General features: G+C 37.7%; 1 protein-coding gene across 1 annotated transcript in view; it reads left to right on the top strand.

Annotated features, from left to right (window-relative positions):
* The window catches only part of LOC134789916 (uncharacterized), a 53933-nt gene that overhangs the window by 27532 nt on the left and 8002 nt on the right, over nucleotides 1-18399 (top strand). Inside the window, exon 3 of the mRNA XM_063760608.1 lies at nucleotides 6384-6451. Coding sequence (XP_063616678.1) covers nucleotides 6384-6451 — 68 coding nt within the window. The remainder of the gene's footprint in view (nucleotides 1-6383; nucleotides 6452-18399) is intronic.

Genomic DNA, 18399 nt, shown 5'->3' with positions numbered 1-18399 from the left:
CAATGTGAACACTATTCTATGTATGTAGGTATGCCTCTATGGACTTGGATCCTGGACTCATTTATTAATTATAAAACAGCAACATTAAAAAAAAATCTCACCGAGAGCGGGATGCCTATGTATGTACCGGTCTACCTATGATCATTTTTCCGTTTAATGCTTTCGAGGTCATTTAGTATAAGGCTTCGAAGCATAGTTGAATAACGTAACAACGATACTTCCACATCACCACTATCACTATGGTGCGAAAGTGCTGATGTTAATATGTATGTAGGAACTAATGTACATACAGTTTCCAGACTATTTCCGTACTTCGAGTCTTCCGTAAGTTCTAGTCTTCGAGTTGTTAGTCTGCAAGTATTCCATATTTTGTAGGTATACATATTTGTACTGGACATTGCATGGCAGGCCTCTCACAAAGGGCCGCGGGGCGAGGGGCGGGGTGGACGGTCACGACGCGGTTAGCCTAGGTTAGGCTTCGGCTCGCGTCCAGCGAGATGCTCTCAATTCTGCCTTTTGATTAAACACGGCGTGCCTCGTTGTTGGTGTATTGTGCATCGGAAATATGCTCCAAGGCACTTACAACCGTCATTAAAAGGCCGGTTGGCTTATTGGGTGTCTAAAACGCATGTTCTGCATACACAATATCATAGTTTTTACACTTTTTACAAGTAAAAAGAACAATAGCTTTAAGTTAGAATATATATCAGAGTATCGACGAACAATTACCTAACACAACAATCTGGCAAATGTATTTCGCCAGGGCACCTAGAACGCAGACGTTCAGGTTACACGTGTAAATAGGTATAAGGTAAATAAATACTAAATAGGTACCTTATTCGATGTCTGTCGGATAATCCGAACTTCGTTCAAACTTCATCCACTAAGGGCATGTTGTGTGTACTTGACATGCATTCATACAATCAATCAATCAATCATTTATTTGCAGATAAAACATAGTAGGTACAATGCATGCAAATACAATTATATTAACATTACACCACCGGTAATGTCAAAATTAATTACAAAAATCAAAAGAATAAAAATCCATTACAATTAAAACCATAGTAAGAAATAAATTATACGTAAGTATATTAAATGTCAGTTAATTCGTGATTACCAATAAAATTAAGAAAATAAGAAAATAAGTTAAAACAGAAGAAATACAAAAGAGAACACATAATCAGAGTTAAAATATAAATGTCAAATATTAATTTAATCTAAAGCTCTAGCAAAGTATTCTTTAATGGAATAATAGGGCTTACTAATAAAATATTGTTTCAGTTTTCTTTCAAATGTTTTTAAATCCTGGCATACCTTTATATCTTTATCTAATGCAGACAGATGCTAATGGAAAATGTTTTATCCTGAATTAGCCTTAAGGCTAATTCAGGCTGCCGCAAGCGAGGTACTAGAGAATTAGAGATTGTAACTCCTGGGTGCTTAATCAACGTGACAATCGTTAACGCTCCGTGGCGTAGCGTAGTCATCTCTCTCTCTATCGCTCTTCCATATTAGTGCGACAGACAGTTGCGTTTCATTCGCTACGGAGCGTTAACGATTGGCATGTTGGCTACGCAGCCTGTAGTGCAACATTTCCGAACCGAATGGTTGTTTACAAATACAGTCGCGGAAAAACACGGTACTAAATGGGAATTCGTACCCCGGTGTTGTTGGAATGTATTTAAGAGTATGTTTTAAAGGTATGTAGTAAAGATTGATATGAATGTTCTTCTTCCAGAAGATATTAATTAGTTTTAGCCGTAGTATCTACAATCTACATAATAGGTAGTAATATGAATATGTCAGCGAACGGTCTCATAGCGAAGAGTCTCGACCAACACCTAGAGAGACTCTCGCTGGGTGGTTGGATCAAGGGTCAGATGCAGAAGGCGGTAATTTTGGACACGGCGCGTATAGTACGTCGGTTCCTCACCCTGCGGCCCTGACCACCGGCAGCTTGGGCCAAGCCCCGCTGCCGGCGGCACCCTAGGTTAGGTTTTTTATAATATATGTATTTTTTATTGTTTTGTGTTTTTATATTTTACTTTTATGTTCATATTATAAATCACCTAGCCGAAGAGTTCACATAAATAAAGAAATATGAATATTAAAGGTCGTATAACTGTATCTAAAATTAAGGAATCATGCTAAAACAGAGTACAAAGACTCGGAGCTAATTATAGTCCTACCCAGCAGCAGTGTTTAGGTAAAGTATACACATTATGTTCGTTCCTATCCTACCTCAAAGCATAAAATTGCCTATAAAGTGCTTATTTCTCTCGGAGAGTAGCAGGCTGTAGCTTCCAAGAATAGGCACCTCTAACGTGCATCAACATAAACGAAGTAGAGCAGAACATGACGATACAACACAATCCTTTTGGCCTTCGTCCCAACGCGCGTATAAAATAACTTTGCAAGCAAAAACCTACACTCTGTAAAGTTGGTTCTAAATTAAAACATGAACAGAACATTTAACATGAATTAAAAATTAAAGTTTGTTTTTGTTGTGTTATGATTGTTAATAGGAAAGTGGCATCAATAAATGAACGATTAAGCGATTACACCAACTTAAGATTTTATTAAATATACCTAAGTATTTTAGAATGCGTTTCCAGTAACTTTAAAACTGACGCGCGTAATTCGGTACCTATATGATATTTAAGCTTAATGTGCACAAAATCATAAAAAAATGTTTTATGTAACAATAATTTACGGCTATATTTATACTACTACTACGGCTATATACTAGTCGTAATGGTTCACCCCTTGGGGTAACTACGAAAATATTTGGAATGATAAAAATATTTTAAATAGGCACTTACAGGAAGATGATATTTACCTACATTTATTTTATGTATTTAAAATAAATACAGACCTATTTACTGCCAACGTCTACCCGCCTTTATCACGCCAGTCGTGAAGCGGTAAGTCGGCGTCGGCACACAGTGTTGTGAGACAAGCAAGGTGAGCGACATTGGCCAGTGCGCTGTGTTCAGGCGAAGTCCGATGCCTTTCTGAAACTAGCCTAACAACGAGCAGGCGGTCCCTGACATTTCGAGCACTAGCAGTTTTGCTTGCATTTTACGTAATAGCCTGCTCTGTATGTTATTGTTTGGCGGAATTTTAGTTTGAAATAGATCTTGGAGGATAATTATATTCATGCCAGTACGTATGTCCGTAAACGTGACTCAAATGTTGTCAATTTGCATAAATTTACCTGCGCTTTTTAAGATTTCATGAAATGGCATGAGCGTCACGATTATCCTAGGTGGAGTCAAGCTGGCAGTTGACTTTATGTTATACACCATTACTATCTAAAACTGATTGTAGAAATTGTGGCTCAGGTATTTTATTACTTATCCTAGATTTAAGTGCAGTAGTAAACTATTCTGAGATCCATTATGCACGATCGATCGCACATAACTGGCAAACGGGGTTACGACTGAGCATAGCACTCACTCTCAAAACCTAAAACCTCAAACACGTTCTAGGCTTTAGGGAATTGGGACATAGTTGACTTAATACCTGCACAAAACCAAAACGTGAGCAATTCACCATCAATCCTCAGTTAGCCACTTTTTGTACAAGGCTTTAAAATTATTGAAGACAAGAATGCGGACGAATCGCATAAAACCGTCGATAATTTAAATCGACATCAATAAATAATCTTTTCGATTCGTGGGAAAGTCTACTTTAAGTATGTTTTCGTGACAAGTAGGTATAATTGCCAATGAAACTCCATTATTGCCATGTTCTTTCGCTATTAAGGTAGGAACCCAGGTTTAGTAACAATTCTGGTAAAGCGCGCAGCAACCACTAAAACCGGATTCTTTCTATAGGATCGAAAAGCTTGATCTTTCTTGTTGACTTGAAATAAATAATTCCGACATTTCCAACGAATATAAGAGGCAGGTGTCTTTAATAAGGAGTAGCCTGTCATTGTAATGAAGCTCTTAGCCTTGATGCGATGTAAATCGCCGTAAAGTATGGTTTTTGTGAAGCTCTAATAAATGTGTAAATAGTGGTGGTGAAGTGCAGATAATGGAAGGGCGGTGTGTCGACCGGCCGCAGGCTTGACAAAGCGGTACCTACAGTAGGCCAACTGCAACAACAACTGAGCATAGAGTTTCAAGACTAGCTAATAGCTACTGCCTGAGCAGAATGGTTAAGCAACGATTTTGATGACATGACAACAAAATTTTACAATATTTTTTTACAATGTTTTGAATATAAATATGTTTTTAGAGACCGCTAAATGCGAATTATAAGCTAGACAATTATCAATCAATCATGATGGCACTTTCGGTGGAAAGTCCGGGCCGAAACCCAAATTGGTTGTCATGCCATTATGACGTTATTCTTAAATGATCGGGAAAACTTAATATAAGGAGGAGGTCTAGATTGGAGAGAGAGAATTATCCAAACCCGAAAATATATGGAAGTTTTTAACTTTTACTCCTCGTAAAAAATACTGAATAGATGTAGGTAAGTGGAATTTAGCACACAGATCGGGTGATCTGTGTGCTAAATTCCACTTCGTCCCACGTCGTACCACGTACCTAATGGCTATTAGGTACGTGGTACTTGAATGCGGTTTGTCTCGAAAGCCTTTTTGTACAGGGTATAAATGGGGTGGAGTTTTTATTAGGAGCCCGGGAAGTGCAATTATTGACTGACTTCCGCACGTACGATATCAATGAAAATACAAAATAGGTACTTATATTATTTTTATCGAGGTAATTCTGTTATCGCAAAAAGTTAATTAATACGCCTTTATGGAGGTAGGCCTACTGTAGCAGAGTGCGCTCGCGCACTCGCAGCAGCGGCGCGCCACCGCCGCCCGCTAATTGTCGCTATTACAGAAATTGGACACTTACACACAATTGCTATAAATCACTGCAATGCAGGATTAAAAGCGCGCCTCCGTCGTTTTGCGCGACTAGGCGTCTAAATAACTATACTTTAAGTAACTTCGCTACTGTTAATAATGTCTCTTTACAAAATATCCGTGCCGAATACATTATAAAGTAGGTACCTAATTGACATGTGAAATAATGCACTCGTGATGACCAGGGTTTTAAATTGATTACTACTTTATAACATCATACAGTCAGTCTTAAAATAACCGTAATGTATTGCTACACGTTGTAACACACCTATTAATTATAGATAAAGACGAGTAAAAAAGTTGATAGATATGTATGTTTCTTATATATTATGTTATACAATACTATTATATCGTATAAGGTATGTGATATGTAAAATTTTACTAAAAATTTAGATAATTTAACCTTCGTTTATGAAGGTTCCAAAGTATATTTATATAAGTAGTAGTCTTCTTATTATACCTCGTCTGTTCATAAGCCATGAGACGAATGCAAACTCAAATAGTTCGATTATTGAAATGTGATACGATTAGGTACATTAATATTTTTATTTAACAACTACACTATAATATATTTAATTAAATTGAGATTATTTAAAATGGCGCTATGTTTACTGGCGGGAAAGTAAAAGAAAATTGTAATAGATGAAATATCAAATTATACATCGAAATATTGAAAAATGCTTCGACTATTATGCTGAATAAGCAATATTTAATTACCTATATAAGAAGGTAGTATTTTTCTTCTACGTGTTGGGTCTACCTATATATCACCACGCAAGCCATCAAAAGACCGCAAGCCTATCAAAAGACTGGAATTTCTAGACCCGTGGAATCCAAGGATATACAAATAATATGACACATTTCGTAAAATATTTAATCGACTATCGTTACGTTTATGAAATTTTGTGTCGTCTCAAAACTTATGAACAGACGAGGTACGATTTCCTGGAGTAGATAGGTCGAGCAACTCGGACAGGGTACAGTCATCAGTTATTAGCGGATAGAACAACGTGTCAAAATAATCTGTACCTATCCTATATAGTTTTGCACATAGATATACGGTTCGCGTTCTAAAACATCTGCCACACTCTTGACTGAAGTTGATTGTAGTCGTACGATTAGCTCCTGCTGGTAAAAAATTAACAATTAAATTAATCACTAAGTCGAGATGTGTAACATCTGATCTATGAACGTGCTTAGTAGCTAAGCGCAGTATCTAGTAGGTATTTATTAGTCACGTACCGATGTATGATGTAAGGTATCATTTTATATCATTAAAGTTTTATCGTTAGTAATAGTAGTAGTAATTTGATACAATAACACTGATTTTTTAGTAGGTACATATTTACATGCAATCGTCGTTTGCTCCTGTGCCTAAGTATGAGACTTTGAGCGAATATTGAATACACATTTAAATATTTTTTCTAGTTTTATCGTTTTTCAAAGCCATTTATTTTACAAAAAAATCATAGTTATTTTGCTTTTGTTCCAGAAAACCAGCCGTAATAGAAAACGAAACACGCGATCGAAAATCAACATTCGACAGCAGCTTTTGGGAAGGTATGTTAATTTAAATAGTAAATAAGGGTACAGAGACTACAGAGTATTAGTGTAGTGGGGCCACACAGCAGATCTGTAGTACGGCCACACAGTTGATCACAGCTGATCAGCTGTTATCCATAAAATATACATTTAATTTATAATTTGTGTGGCCCCATTACATTAGGTGTATCAAACGTAAAGCGGTGGTAGCCAAGTGGTTCAGGCGTGGGAGAGGAGATGACTTGAAGTAGAGGCAAGTTTTCAACCCAGTGGTTGTGGGTTTAAATCTTACTAATCGATATATTCTTCACAATTTGAGTATCTACAAATTATCGAGTCGAAACGTACATAATACGTCTGAAAATAAATTGGACGGTACCTATTATAGACTGGTCTTATTTTTGTAAAATTCGATTTCGACTGGCAAATCATATTACTTTTTGGCAACCGGGTTTTTTAACCTAATTAGACCCCGCTGAATCCGATTTTGGCACTTCTAAGGCCCCTTTTTTTAGTTTTTCGTAAATAACTCGTAAACGGTGGCTAATATCAAAAAATCTTGTTAAAGTTTAAGAGTTAAGTATTTAAGAAACCTAAAAAAAGAGACCTTTAATATCAAATATCTCACTTCCGGTCAAGAATTCGATCAAGCAACCGGCAAATTCGGATTCAGCTGGGTCTAATTAGGTTAAAAAACCCGGTTGCCAAAAAGTAATATGATTTGCCAGTCGAATCAAGAAGGAGAGCGATTTTGAATTTTTATGTCTAGTCTATTATGTAAAGTTTTCAGGTCACACTACACTAGGCTAGAGGACAGCCCAATACCTCTCGTTTAGAAGAGAAGGTTTGTCTAATAGAAGTGAAGTGGGATGAATGGAAAGATAGAATAAGCAGTTTTGGGTAGACAAAACCCATCCAACTTATACTTTCGGCTACACGCAAGGTCTCTTGCTAAAGACAACGATGCCATACCGCTAATTTGCCGCTTCCTCTTCATTTTGATAACGTTAAAATCCCGGATGCATCCCCAAAGGAATCCAGTTAGTGATTCAGTTTTTTCAGTTAGGGTATCATGTATACGGGTGTAATACATTCGCTACTACCTACTGGTAGAATAAAATTAGAGTGTACCTAAGTTATCCAGGAATACACTGTAAATGGCCTTACCTTACAAGCACTTATCGAACGCGATATACGAGGACCACCTATCTGACATACAATTTGTATAAAATTTGCATGTTAGATAGGGGGTTCGCCGCATATAGTCGTTATTCCAATACATGCACAGTGTCGTGTCCTCTCAACAAAACCCATCATTGATATAGGTACCAGTATTTTAGGTATTCTGATGTGTAACCCTTTTAAACACAACAAATAAAAAAATACCCTAATTTTTCCAATATTTTCTCTTAGCGTCGTAATACAATGTACTTATATACCTAAAGTGTAAAATTTTCTATTATGATCTAAAAAACTTGTAATTTTATGTAAAATATATGTAACATAATATACCGGAAGTCTAAATAAATATGAGTACAATTTTTAGGGCAGCTCAGCATTAAACCCATCTCAACCATCCATTGTTTCATTTGTTACACATTTGAAGGAAATTAATTGACGCTAACCGTTGCAAATGGAAGAAGACAAAGGATTGCCATGAGTAGATTTGTTTATATTATGAACGTTCGTTCGTTAGCGCTGTGAAAAGCGTGACTTGTTTTTGTCACTGCAGGGTAGAGTCCGGTATTCTTTACTGGTTCAACGTATCCTTCTTATCAAGTAGTAACTCCTGTTTAGTACTTTGTCATTAATATACTAATCGATTAAGGTTACCTCATAGATCAAGGAGTATGAGAGAATTGAGAGATTGCTTGTATTTTTTTTGTAATATAAACTTTTTGGTCCACTACCGTACAAAGGTTTTTATGGATTTGACTTGATTTGACTGGTCAAATCTACTGCCCATCTGGTTGGAGGCTTCTCATCCTGGTCTACCGGTTGCGACCGTCACTAATGTATTTTTCTGCCTAAAGGTTACAAGTAATTTGCCAACTACCACTTCTCTGTCGACTTTCCAAGCAAGTAGGAAAACCGTTTTATGCAGAACATTTTTTTATATTCTTTCAACGCCTACATATGTAGCATTCTTCTTAGCAGAGATATATATAACTCCGTATAAGATAAACAAAGTCTAAGAAAAAAACGTGCCTCGGAAATCAAGAAAAAGTCATTCTCGAATAGATGGCGCCATACCTTTGGCCTATTCTCGGCTAGATGGCGTTGACGACACCGTTAGATAACTATTTAACAATTTTAACACATATCAGTGAAAGAACATGGGTCAGTATGGAACAATAAAAATTAAAAATCATTTATCCGTAAACATATTTTGATTAATTTATACATTTTCAATTTTATTTTAAGTTTTAATAATGTGTCGATAGATGGCAGTAAATGTACCGTGACTACAAAATTTACTTTGGCAATAGCCCTCTCTATACTATCTATTCTCTTTGCTTCTTAGTAAATTAATTATAGTTTGTAAATGTCGATAAGAGTACACAGTGACGGTGTTTATGCGAGTTTGTCCGATTATCATTTATGTGTTCAAGTACCTATCACATTGTTTCTTGACAGAATAACACTAACTCGCCACGCCTATGCCTCGTGCTCCAAACGCCCATACAAATACCTACATAATCATTGCAAAATCGTGTTTATGTAAATTTCTTAATCGGTGATGCTGTTGAACCCATAGAGAAATTTTATATTTATTGTATTCCAGGCGGTTGTATAATATTCATTTTATAGCTGAGTAGGAATCCTTGCGTGTGCGGGGTCGTGAAAGTGCACCTTGCGAGGGGCCGCCCGCATTGTCGCACCTGTCCGCGTATTCTCATCGGTTGCGAATCACTGAAACGTGATCTTGAGCTCCGCTACATGCGTAATCGAAGAGTCGATTAATACTGGTTCTCTTGAGCTTTCGACACGCCCATGCTCGGTAGGCGTATTTAATGACACTCCTGCTCATTCTTTGCACATGCTGTAATGCAGTTTCGGTGCAAGGCTTGGACTGCATTGCGAGAATGCCGTAAACTTTCGAACCTTATAAGTACCGTGGCCAAACTGGATACTCGCACGAAAATATAATTAATATTGAGCTACATTTTAAATATTTCTCTTCCGTGAATGTACCTAGAAGGCGTTTACCCCTTCCATTTTAGGCTTTTGCTTACGTCCGTGTACCTACAATAAATAAGGTAAACGACCCAATTAGCACTGTAAAGTACCAACAGTCATTGGCACTTCTTTATGTAGGAATGTCACTGTCGTAGTCAGATCGTATAATCCGCCGTATTACATTACGGCTAGCCGTTTTCAAAAACAGGGGCGTTTTGAAATGCGGCGGTTCGACGATTAGCCGGCTTGTCATTGCGACACGTTCTTCAATAAGGCGGCCTACGTTTAGCCGCATCGTACTACTATTTTAGATTGTAGAGTGACCAGTTCTTTCGGTCGCCTACGTAACCGGAGTTTGACAAATGTTTGCAATTTAATTTATTTTTACCATGGTCCCACCGCACTACATGTGTTTCTTTTCCAAAACATTTCCTTCACAACTTAGCGGGGCTCCTATTTCTGGGCCGTTTGCCCCTCGGGCATCTGAAGCTACCTAACGAACCTAACCTACTTACCTACCTACGCTTTTTTCCCCAAAGTGTAATGTTTTCACGGACGTCTCACTAAATCAATAGGTAGGTAGGTTAGGTTCGTTAGGTAGCTTCAGATGCCCGAAGGGCAAACCGCTCAGAAATAGGAGCCCCGCGAAGCGGGGCTCCGTCTAGTTAAGTTGCGAAGGAAATGTTTTTTGTAAAGAAACAGTCCGACGAACTTCAGATTTGATGGACACCCCAGCGTTTGTCAGGCAGCGCCACGAGTGTTAAAAATGGGAACTAAAAACTGTCAAAGCGGCGGCTAATGACTCGCTGTATTACATTACGGCTAGCCGTGTTGAAGAACGTATGGCGTCGAATACATTCCGGCGGATTCTCATTCAGCCGCATTCAATCCGGCTAATCGTTAAACCGCCGCATTTCAAAACGCCCCTGTTTTTGAAAACGGCTAGCCGTAATGTAATACGGCGGATTATACGATCCGACTGCGACATCACCACTCCGTTCGTATGGTCGAAGGTGCCAATCGGTGTAGGCATTGCCCGTTTGGCAATATATATTGCGGATTTTTTTTTTAAATGTTTCGTTTTAAAATAAATATAAATAAATAAATAAATATTATAGGGCCATTCTTACACAAATTGACTAAGTCCCACGGTAATAAGCTCAAGAAGGCTTGTGTTGTGGGTACTCAGACAACGATATATATAATATACAAATACTTAAATACATAGAAAACATCCATGACTCAGGAACAAATATCTGTGTCCATCACACAAATAAATGCCCTTACTGGGATTCGAACCCAGGACCATCGGCTTCACAGGCAGGGTCACTACCCACTAGGCCAGACCGGTCGTCAAAACTAGTACATGTAAACCAGTATTGTAATGTATAGGTTTTATAAAAAATCTTTCTGTATTAGGTATTACGTAGTGAAATTACGTAAGGTGTCAAGTATGTATTTCAGCTGTCAGAGAAACATATTGAAGTGAAGGTAGGTATCCATAGCATACATAAAACAGTTAAGTAAGTTGATATTTATCGGTACCTGTATCTATAAGCGCAAATATAGCTCGACTTGGCCGTGCTTACTTTATAAGTATGCTTATAAGGAAAGTTGTGTTCTGATATCCCGCTGGCTGATCATTAAATTGACAACCACGATCCACCCGTCAACTTTCATTGTTAACCGGCACTTTTGCATCCCAGAAATTCGATTTCGAATGCTTATCGCTATGATTGATAGCCATTGTCGGTGGGTAGTTACGTTAAATCGATACGATCACAATAGGAAGAGATTAGCAGTTTTATAGTGCACCTGAGCCATGGATTACACTCGCACTACTTGAGTGTCTTGAAAACTTGTTCCTTGGGCTACTTATTAGTTATTATTTTTAAAAATTGGTCTCTCAATAACAAATTAAATTAAACGGCTATATACTACACATTGTCCTGCCAAGTCCCGACTTATCGATAAATAATGTCTTGTATACATTACAGGGTTGCAGTGTACTCTCCAACATTACTTACCTTTTAATGTTGAAATAACTTAACAATTTCACACTATATATTATGTAGTTACTTACCTGTATAATTGTATATGTTAAAGACTGAAACACACCAAACTAGTAAATAATTTTGTTCCTTTTCAACGTAGGTATTAAACTTTACATTTTCATTATTATATTATCAGGTAAATAGTGATTAAAAAGAAAGGATACATTTCATATTACATAATTACAAACGTAAATAGATATAACTTTTTAAGCGATGACTCCCGAAAGTTGTTTTATTGTGGTCGGAAACGCTGAGCCTCGGAATCCATTAATACCTTGAACCAAAAAACTTTGATGGGCTTAACTTATCCGGTTGCCATTTTAAATTGGAAGTCCTGGAATTTTCTCGAGTGAAGGCTTTAGCAAAAAGCGTTTATATTTTGTACGCAATGTATCAGATTCTAATGTAGTACATTTTAAGGTTGACTTTCGAAAAGCTAGCTAAGGTGCAGATGTTGTAACGTTTGGCGGATTCCTGGCGTGCCCGGTTTGATTCGCAGCAGTCAGCTCGCTCGGTCGTCGGTCGCATACCGCAATCGAAGCGATATTTATTCGACTGAAATGTCGTGAACGCCGCCCGCAAAATGTCGCATTAATTATCCTTTCTAATTAAATATCATTTCACAAATGCATTTTTATCATAGGTATGACAAAAAAGAAGTAGATACCTACCTAACGATAGTGTTAGCTTACATATTGTGTGTCGTGTACTCTAGCTTGCGAACGCTCTCCAATTCACCTTGCACACCACTAAGTATTATACAATAGTAAATTTCAACCAAGGGTGGAAAGTGAACCATTTCATCCGAGGGTTACATATCAGAATACCGAAATTTATTTTACCTAATGTCGAATCACCTATGCTCGATTCACCTATTTTTAAATTACCTAACGATCATTTTACCTAAATATTGAATGACCTAAGTTTATAATACCTAATCTCAATTAACCTAATGGATGAAACACCTAATGAACGTTTTACCTAATGCACATTTTACCCAACGCACGTTTTACCTAAAGCTATTATACCTAATGCATGAAACTCCTAAAGCTGACATACCTAATGGACGTTCCACCTAAAGCTGATATACCTAATGAATGATATACCTAAAGTCGATTTACCTAATGGATAAAATACCTAAAACTGTTATACCTAACAAACGAAATACCTAAAGTCGATATACCTAAGGGACGGAATACCTATAATCGATATACCTAATGCATGTTATACCGAAAGTCGATATACCTAATGGACGATATGCCTAAAGTTGATTTACCTATTGAACGAAATACCTAGAGCTAATATACCTAACGCACGTAACACCTAAAGTCGATATACCTAATGCACGAAATACCTAAGGCTGGTATATGTTTTAACGAACGAAATACCTATAGCTAATTTTTACCCGACTACGGCAACGCAAAAGGAGGGTTATGATTTTGACCGGTATGTATGTGGGTATGTATGTATGTATGTATGTATGTATGTATGTATGTTCATCTGTTTCCTCATAACTTCTAAAGTACTCATTATATCTATTAATATTATGCCTAACTACCTTCAAACAGGTAGGGTACCTACATTATTGCAGGTACCAAAAATCTAGGTACCTACATTCCAAATTTGGGCCATAATAAACTCGAATATCTTTAATCACGTGTGATTTCGACGTTACGGCGCCGCAACGTGACACGACGTCGTAAAATGTCCAGACACGACGTCGTACTGTGCCGCAACACGACGTCGTATCGCGACACGATACGACGTCGTAACGTTACACGACGTCGCAACGTGAGACGATGTCGCGTCGTCTCACGATACGGCGTCGTATCGTGGGTATGGGTGCCGGCCCTAAGTAGATAACTTATTCAAAAATATGTCCCATAGTTCTTAATTCGCTGACATAAGAGCTATGGGACATATTTTTGAGATGATTTGTGCACCCATATCTTTACAGTTGACTGTACCTAATAGGTATATCAACTTTATGTGTTATGTGCATTAGGTATATTAACTTTAAGTATTGCGTTCAATAGGTAGATCAACTTTAGGGATATCGTACATTAGGTATATCGACTTTCGGTATTACGTGGATTAGGTATATCGACTTTAGGTATTCCGTGCATTAGGTATATCGACATTAGGTGTTTGGTTCGTTAGGTGTAACAGCTTTAGGTAATTCATGCAGTCGGTATGTCAGCTTTAGGTAATTCGTGCATTAGGTATATCAAAATTAGGTGTTTCGTGTATTAGGTATATTAACTTTAGGTATTTCATGTATTAGGCAAATCGGTTTTAGGTGCTTCAAGCATTAGGTGTATCAAGTTTAGGTAGATCGACCATAGGTATTCTGAGCTTAGGTAAAACAATTATAGGTGAAACGTGCATTAGGTAATTCGTTCATTAGGTGTTATGAGCTTAGGTTAATAAACCATTAGGTGTTTAAAAAAATAGGTGAATCGAGAATAGGTGATTTGACATTAGGTTAATCAACTTTCGGTATTCTGATATGTAACCCACCCGAGATATTTTGGCGCTCGAACGAAGAGAGAGCGCCAATAGTTCGAGGGTGAGATGGTTACTTTTACCCGAGTTAAACACTCTACTTTTCATTTCGACTATGAGGAAAGTCAAACACAATGTTGGTTCATTATTTAATTGGTAAGTATATTTCTTTAGAACAAATTATTAACAGATACATAGGTAAACCACATAACTATAAGTCACTCGAATCACATGAAAAATCCATTTTGAACCATAGCAAGTAATATCTCAACAGTTTATTTAGTACCAATACCTATTCCCGCCTTTTCCTAATTATTCTTTTTTCTATTTTATTATTTTCATAAAAATAAAAATGTTGCTACTGCGAAAATATTGTTTATTGTGTGTAAAAATAATACTACTTGTATTTAATATTTAAATGTATAAAATAAACATGTATATTTGTTAATAAATTAATATAAATGACAATTAATGTTTATTAAAATATTATCATTACATTACATTCATATATTCAGTTTCACTTTTTTTAATTTAAGATCGGATTGTCTATGGTTTTAGATTTTTTTTCGATCACAATGTAAACGGCGCCAATTTCAGTCATGCGGAAGCTAATATGAGAGCTTTTAACTGAATAATATGGCATATATGGCTGTTAGCCGTTGCTCGAAGTAAAAAAAAAAAAAAAAACTTTCCACCTTAGGGTGGGAAATGCAATTTTCCACCCGGTTATCAGCCTATGAAAGGTGAACTTTCCGAACAGGAGAGATGAAAAGACATGTTTACCTACCAATCCTACATATAGGTTCTTGATGGAGAAACAAGACATTTGGAATTTAAATAGTTAACCTGTAGCAATGAAGAAGAGATAGAGCTCCATAGCTCCGTACAGTATTTACTATAAAGATGAAGGTAGTAAGGTAATGTGGTATAATCATATCTCATATTATTAGTGTACGCAGATAGGCACTCGCTTCTGAAAGACTGTCAGAAGTTTAACCATGAAACAAAAAAGAATTTCAATATAACTAAATGCATATTGCGAATACTAGAAGTAGCTAGCGCTCATGGAGTGAGTCCTGTAAAGCTTTTGTCCTCTGCTTGCCCTTTTTATAATAATTTGCAAAAGAGAATCATTATGCACTGTTAACCTGCAGTTCATACGTCAGCCCTGGTGCTGAATTTGTCCATCACTCACTGTTGTGTGTCGTTGCCATACCAGATCGTTATGTCAGATGGATCACTCGACTAATAAACACAAGTAAGCGTTTTGAATTAATAAAAGAGTCGCAAGACGACCTTTTTGAGATACAAATGTTGCGGTTATGACTCTTGTCTCGTTGAGATTACATAAGACATGTCATTGGAGAAAGTTAATTTAGTTTTGAAAGTGAAATCGATTACACTTTCATTCACTTACCTATCTTGTATTTTAAAGTTCGCTGCTGGAACCCATCAGTCATTCGAATTTTAAGCCGTTTTACTTGACTCTTTGTGACTTTGCCTATTGTCTCAGGAATCTCTCTCTTTTATGGCGAATTGGCGACGGACGGGCTTTCAAAAAAATACCTAAAGATTATTAACTAAATGAAATACCTACATACATTATTACCTGGTGGCTTCCCAACTCAAAAATATAATAAAATAAGCTTTACACATACATATAAGAGTAAATACGACATGCAGATATGGAAGTAGTCAATATGCCAACAGCTCGGTAACAGGTAGGTAATTCTGGTTGAGCTTTTAGCGCCATGTTTGTCGATATAAGTACATCAATGTTCTGATCTATATTGAGGCTATTATTATAAAAAGGTTTAATAAAAGGACGGGAATGTAAAAAAATGTGCAAACAACTCTGCAAACACGTCGGAGCGGTTTAAAGGCCGCGTCCGGATTGCGAGGGGCGGCGGCACGGCGGGCACAGGCGGCATTCCAACCTCCCGTGGCCATGGCGACGTCACCTCTATGTACCTAGATGGCATGGCGCATTCCGTGATGCCACACTTATTCCCTCCTCTCAGTACTGATAAAAAGAAAGTGCACTCGTGAGATCGGTCCGGCCGCATTTTCTAAGCCTAATCCAACTTGCAAGTTGCTGTAGAAGGCAAGTCATATAATCGGAAGTGGAGCGGCGCTCAGGGTGCGCGGCGGCGGTTGCGCGGGGCGCCTGCGCGACCCTGACATCTGTTGTGCGCGCGAGTGCCGTCTGCGCTCGCGCTCACGGTCGCCGCCCTCCAATGCCTCTCTTCGCTAAAAATAGCTCGGTTTTACAGATTCATGCTTACTTTAAAGTTAGAGCTCCGACTAGAGAGAGCGATTATAAGTTCTATGATATTAGGTGTGCTGTGTTTTTGTTTTGTGGATATTGCTGTAGGTTGTGTTGTGTTATCGAAAGTGCTGTCTTTTCAGTGACTAGTGTTTGTAGTGGTATGTGATGTGTGACGTTTTCAAGGCTTATACATTCGCGAGCGGGATGCGGGGGAGAGTCGCGTGCGCACTCAGTGTCCGTCCCTGGCTCGGAGCAACGCCCCCGTCAAGGGCGGCGACGCTGCAAATTTGTGCAAGCCCGCCGCGACTCAGTGCATCTCGCCCCGCCGCGGCGGCACAGCGCTCGCCGCCCGTGCTCGCCGCTCGCTCGTCCTGCGCCGACCGGCGCCCGCGCACCGGCCCGTGGGCACTCACTGCACGCACCGCCCTATGTTAAATAACTGTTATTTCGGTCGTCAATGAGCTGGTTCCGCATTCTTAACTCGATCCTCTTTCTTTGGACCGAGAGATTCGCGGCATTGATGTTTTAATGCCGAATAAATAAAGTGCACAGCTTTTTGTTCTCTGTGCGAAATTGGGTGTAATGTTTTTGTGGTTTTCCCCGTTCTCGCAACGAAAGCATGTTTTCTGAATGAACTGGAATATGAAACTGGTTTATTATTAAATGAAAGTGTGTGGTTATGAATTAGTTCACGTGAACATCCTTTAAGTGCGATAGTTCACGATGTTGGAGATGAGGAAGCTGCCGCGGCGGTCCATGTCCCTCTACGGTCAGTGTATATGATACTTTTCTGTATTGACAGCATGCTTGCAATATTTTATTAAGTTATTATTATTTGTATGTCTTTCCTATCACAACAATAGTGTTCCGGAAGTTATTATTATTATTTAACGGCCTGCCTACCTGCAATTAAAATATACTTACTCAAGTTCAAGACTGTTATTTACTGTATTTAATCTGTATTTACTGGTGAGAACCTGTAATTGGCTTTTTGTATCACATTTATAAAACCTATTAACATGTTAACAGCTGTTGGATCTCCGAATAATAATAAATAAATAAATAAAAATGAAATAAAAATAAATTAATTTATTACTGTAGGTTTCTCAGGAAATCCTCAACCTTTTTTTTAAATTTATTTTTTTATAGCAAATGAGCTTAATTGTGTCAATCAAATTACATCCATAAATAGCATTTTGAGGAATTAATTCCCAGCAAGCTTTAAATCGTTTAAATTTTTAATACTTTCATTTGGTCCTAAATGCGTGTAGGTAATCCGAGTTTGCTCCATCCCAGGAGGTGTGCATAATTTTTAGGAGCCTTAAGATGTATCTCTTAAGGCTTTTTCCTTAGATTGCCAAACCACTCGATGTAGAAGGAACCCACCATCAATTACAATGGCACTACCAGCAAGGATTGGTGGAACAGACACTGGTAAAAAGGCGCTTTCGGATTTTTAACATGATTATACCACAAAAAAAAGTGCTACGAGTTCATATTAAAGTACCTTTCGGATCCTCAGATATCAATTTTCATCATGAGTAGAACAAATTTTCCGCCGGACTAAGATGGAGCGAACTCGGATAACATATTTAGGACCAAATGAAGGTATTAAAACGATTTCTAGCTTGCTGGGAATTAATTATTAGAAAAATCTAAGTTGATTGTTCATAGTCTATATCGTGAATTGCTCAAAATATGCTAAAAGTGCTTTTTTTAAATCTAGTTGCACTGCATGCAGTATCTTTATTATACCTAGGTATGTATGTACTATCAGAGAACTTGATTCCTGACCTGACCCACTGTGAAACCTCTTCAGATTTACTGCACCATTCGGCATTACCTACATTAATTAATTTATTTAAAAAGTAAAATTATTATGATAGTGTGAAAACGTGGTCAGTGGTCAAAAATGAAAATGGTGATGGGTCACAATCAGTTTGTTTGATTGTACATTC

Source organism: Cydia splendana, chromosome 4 (genome assembly GCF_910591565.1).
Source record: "Cydia splendana chromosome 4, ilCydSple1.2, whole genome shotgun sequence".
NCBI classification, from domain to species: Eukaryota; Metazoa; Arthropoda; class Insecta; order Lepidoptera; family Tortricidae; genus Cydia; species Cydia splendana.
Note: the sequence above shows the minus strand (reverse complement) of the source record. Positions and strands in the feature narration are given on the sequence as shown.